The 4,928-nt window shown below is 39.2% G+C and overlaps 1 protein-coding gene across 1 annotated transcript; it reads right to left on the reverse strand.

Annotated features, from left to right (window-relative positions):
- Window positions 1-602: 602 nt before the first annotated feature.
- LOC114164305 (DNA damage-repair/toleration protein DRT100-like) lies at window positions 603-2,083 on the reverse strand. Its single transcript, XM_028048921.1, has one exon. The coding sequence runs from the start codon at window positions 2,039-2,041 to the stop codon at window positions 938-940; it is 1,104 nt and encodes a 367-aa protein (XP_027904722.1). The 5' UTR covers window positions 2,042-2,083; the 3' UTR covers window positions 603-937.
- Between the last annotated feature and the right edge of the window lie 2,845 nt (window positions 2,084-4,928).

A 4,928-nucleotide genomic window follows, 5' to 3' on the forward strand; every position in this document is an offset into this window, starting at 1 on the left:
ATAATTATTTTTTAGTAATGACATGGACTCATAATGTTAATTTATAACGGTTATGCGGCTCATAAATAGAATTGAGGGAATTGAAATAAGGTTTTTTATTTTTATCATCACCTCTAATATTTATTTTTATTTTCTGAATGTGCTAAGAGACTCATAATTTTGTTTGTTTAGAATGTGATGATAATGAATTGATTGTGGCATTGGAATTGGAATTGCAAGATGAATGAATTCACATGGAGAGAGGGCCCTTGGAATGTGAATGACAGAGCATGGATGGAAGAGGGGTCCATACCTTCATGTTTTGGTAGTTAATGGTTGGACAAAATTCATGGCATATCTTTGGTAGAGTAAAGGCATGTGCATACATTATTGTATAGTACATTCTCCTTTTAACCCTCTTTTACATTTTAATGCCATCATCACATGCCTTCTAGTTAATGCATAGAACACCACCATGTGCCTCCCTAGTGGTAGTTGAACACCATTAATAATCTTCTCTTCTCACATTTTCATGGATCTACCATCATCACAAAACAAAAACATATAGAATCTAGTTTCTTTGCTGAATTGTTTTGTGTTATCTTCTACACAAAATCAATAGATAAGTAAAAAACAGTAATCAAATCATTATCCATATCTTTTTACATTGTGCAACAAAGTAGCTCACATGCAAAACAAAAAAACAACTTTCAAATTAGTTTCAACTTTTCATCAAAACATGAATTCCTTCGTTCAAACCCTTGTTCTGTAGTGCACGTGATCTCAAAGTGGGTCAACATCACTTCTTTTTCTTTTTGTCCCTTTCATCTTTCTCACTAAGATATTATATTACACCACTTAAAAACAAAGAAAAATTACTATTACACCAAAATTCACACCTTGCTTTCATCATTTCATTACAATCGAATCGGGTACTTATTCGGGTCACCCACGGTAACTAGCATGTCTTCAGCGGGTTCCCACACAAGCAGTCGTTGAACCCAAACGATGACGCTTCAAGGTGATCGAAGGGTGCCCCGACAGGAATGGTCCCGCACAAATGGTTATGACTAAGATCCAAATGCCCGATATACTTCGCGGATGCCAACGATGTGGGTACCCGACCCTTTAAATTGTTGTAAGACAGATCCAAAGCCATGAAATACGAGTGTGACCCGAAAACATCGGGTATGGATCCTTCAAACCCGTTTCGGCTGAGGTTCAAAATACCCATTCCCCCGTTACTCAACAAACTCTCGGGTATTAAACCCTGGAATGAGTTGCTGTCCAGATTAAGCACGGAAAGAACCGGCATTTTTCCGAGCTCAAACGGAACCGAACCGGTCAAGCGGTTCACGGACAGGTCCAAGTCCGCGAGCCGGTAAATCTTGGAAATTGAAACCGGTATGGAACCGGTTAACTGGTTCCGGTTCAGCAGCGCTCGGCTCAGCATTGCAAGGTTGCCGAAATCCTTGGGAATCTCGCCGGTGAGGAGGTTGTTGCTGAGGTCGAGGTGTTTGAGCGAGGTGAGTTGGGTGATTGAAGAAGGAATTTTTCCGGCGAGGGTGTTGTCCGCGAGGTTGAGGACGGTGAGGCGGTTGAGTCTGCCGATATCGGAGGGGATCTCGCCGGAGAGTTTGTTTCCGATGAGGTCGAGAATGCGGAGGGAGGAGAGGGAGGTGACGCAGGCAGGGATCTCGCCGGAGATGTCCTTCCAGTCAGCGACGACGAGGGTGGTGAGGGTGTCGATGCCGCATATTGCCGGCGAGATTTTGCCGGTCATGTAGCCGGAGCGACCGGCTTTCTCGAAGATTGGGTCCTCCGACTCGCCGCGGAGGTTGACGTCGGTGACGCGGCCGGTGGCGGCATCGCAGCTGACGCCGTACCAGTTGACGCAGCAGTTGGAGCCCGTCCACGAGTTGAACAGGCCGAGGTAGGGCTCGTTCAGCGCCTGGCGGAAGCCCAGAAGCGCCTCCCTATCCGACTTCGAGCAACCGCTGGCGGCGGCCACTACGGCGGCGAGAATGGCCGCTGCAAATAGGAGGAGCGAGTGGCGTGCCATCGAGTGTGTGTTTTAGTTGAGTGTATTTGAATAAGGTTTGTTATTATATATAGATGTTGAGTGACGAAATTGCCCATGGTGTAGTGTTGTAATTACAGTCGGTGGTTTTAAGTGTGGATTTTGGGAGTGTTGATATCAAAGTTCCACTGCGATGCACATGCTATTGTTTCGGGGATGACATGGTGGGGTTCGGCTTCATGGTTGGTTTGTTTTGTGTCAAATTATTGGGGTTTTGTACTTTCATTTTAAGTAAAAAGAATTGATGTTTTACAAATGTAATCTGAATTGAGTTATTTTAGAATGGTAATTTAGTTCGTTGCAAGATAACAAAACTTATTTGAATAAAGAATATCACATTAGTAAATAATTTTTTCAATTTGAACTTTTTTTACATAAAATGTGTTGAAGATGGTAAAACTAAAATAGATGTTTACTTTAAGATTTGTGTTTATGTCCATTAGGGTTTTATTTTAAATAAAATATGATTTTAGCAAAAGACATTAAGAGATTTTAAATAAATATGTATGTAAGTCAATTTGGTTTATTACATTGAATTAGATTATGAAATTAATATTTTTATTATAAGTCAAAATAGATTAAACTCACTTAACTCATAAATTATATGAGTTTGAGCATGATTATGATAAGTTGACTGTTATTTCTTTCTTCACCTCAAAATATTTTAAATTCTAAAAATCTTCATATTCAAAAGTTATATCATAACTGAATATGATTAATAGTTAGGGTTTTGGACCAGTGATACTCGTTGTGACTTTGTCATGTATAAACTTATACATTTATCATACTTCGATATAAGTTCATCATGTATAAAGTATTATCAAAATAAAAACTAAATAATCACGTAAAAAATAGTTATTTATATTAAAGTCAACATATATAAATTCCCTTCCTTTTTATGAGATGGGCCAAACTATGTGTTTAAGACCCAAGTCAGCCCATAAGAGAGCCTCCATTACCCTACACTCAGCCACTCACTCTCATCTTGTCACATTTCCAAAAATTGTTCCCATTCTCTCTCCCTGTTCTAAAGCAGAAGCTCTGCTAGAGTTTGAGTCACATTCTTCTACGAATTAGCTAAGCTCATTCTGCCTCCAAGTAAGTTGAGCCCTAAACTTTCATGCTTTTCTTCCCCTTCTCAGTTTGGGTGCGTTGATTTTGTTTAGGGTTCATCTTCATACCGTGTTTTTGTTCTGGTATCCATGTTTTCAGCTCACTAATTGGTTCCTAGAGTTGTGGTGCTCATATGTTAGGTGCAAGTTTTCGTTTGCTAGCATATGTTTAGGTAAGAGAAGTTAGGGTCTTGCATGTTTTAAGTTATTTTGCTTGTTTTGGGTCTGTTTCGAGTTATAGATGCATGAAAAATGTTAGTGATGGTGTGAAAATACTTGTGGCTTGTGTATTTGCTTGATTTTTGGCTTGCATGCGTAAGAACAGGAGGGATCTGCTAGGCTTGCCTAAGCGAGTGGTTTGTCGCCCAAATGAGACGCTCTCGCCTAAGCGAGAGCTCCTTAGCTCGAGCAAGATTGAGAGTAGAGTTGTTCGAATGTTTGTATATTTCTATGATTGATTGATTTACCCTTTTTAAAGCATGAACTATGTGAATATGCATGTATTATGGGATTTTATGAATTGGAATTGATGAGCTTGGTATGAATTAAATCATGAATTATGGTTGGTTTGTTGAGTATTGCCATGAGATTTGGGATATCATGAGATAATATAGTGTGAGAACATGGATGTGGCATGAGTTCAACGTAATTCCATGAATCTCTTGGTGAGATTTCATGGTGGTGTTGTAGTGTATATAATTAGATAAGAATTCAAGTAAGGTTGCATCCCAAAATTCTAAAGAATCAGTTAGTCTCACGTAGAGCGGACTGATTCAAGTGGTAAGAGTAGCAGAAGGTCCTGATTTTTGGCAGGATAATGGCCCTAGATGATTGAAGGCTAACCTTGTGCGTGGTAGGGTGAAACCCATTGGCAATGACTTTGTAGAGCAATAGAGACCACCACAAGTGCAGGCATCCATTAAATATGATCTCTTTGTATGTATCTGGATAATTGAGTCATAGAGTCATGCATTGTTTGCTATCACATGTTTTGCTTGTTTGGAAAACTGATTAATATTGTTTGCTCAATGCCATGTTGAAAATTATTTTTACTCTAGCTTACCCTTTCGCTTGTGTTTGTTTTCTTGTGTGATTTTTCCTTTTGCAATGATCATCAATTTATTGGTGTGAGCAGATGTGGAAACCCCTAGTTGTCATCAAGATGATGGAAACGCTGCAATTTAGTCAGGCTTGGGTTGGATCTTGCTCCTTGGAGTGTAACATCCCGTCAGGATATTACTAATTTATAAATAAATAATTGGAATAATTAAGACAACATGTTTAATAATACCTCATTTTCCCAAAACGCGGGAAAATTTAAAACTTTATTAATTGCTGATAAAAACTTAGAACGTCCATCACATAATTAAAATCCAATGTTATTAAGTCACCCATCCGGGTTTACAAATATTTCCAAAACAAGTAATACAAGTAAAAAGTTTCCCCAACTCAATCCCCTCTCCACGCCTAAGCTGCACCTGAGCCACCTGCATCACCAGCATCTGCTCCCGTGTACCGCGTACACGATCATCGCCACACACACGCAGATAGGGTGAGCTTAGCAGATAAAACACATATATATTCAAAGCTATAAACATATATATATATAAATCAGTATACGTACACATAACATCACTTAAATTTAACTTTCCACATTGCCCTATTTTTTTATTCCCTCGATTCAATCTCCAATACGTTTATTCGTGTTCTACTTCGTCTGTTAATTACTTCAAGGTGACTTGCTGCCATACCTATTG

This window comes from Vigna unguiculata, chromosome 1, assembly GCF_004118075.2.
Source record: "Vigna unguiculata cultivar IT97K-499-35 chromosome 1, ASM411807v1, whole genome shotgun sequence".
Taxonomy (NCBI): domain Eukaryota; kingdom Viridiplantae; phylum Streptophyta; class Magnoliopsida; order Fabales; family Fabaceae; genus Vigna; species Vigna unguiculata.

Bases quoted from the DNA above. Each gene is read 5' to 3' on its own strand.
- LOC114164305 (XM_028048921.1), bottom strand. From the start codon at position 2,041: ATGGCACGCCACTCGCTCCTCCTATTTGCAGCGGCCATTCTCGCCGCC.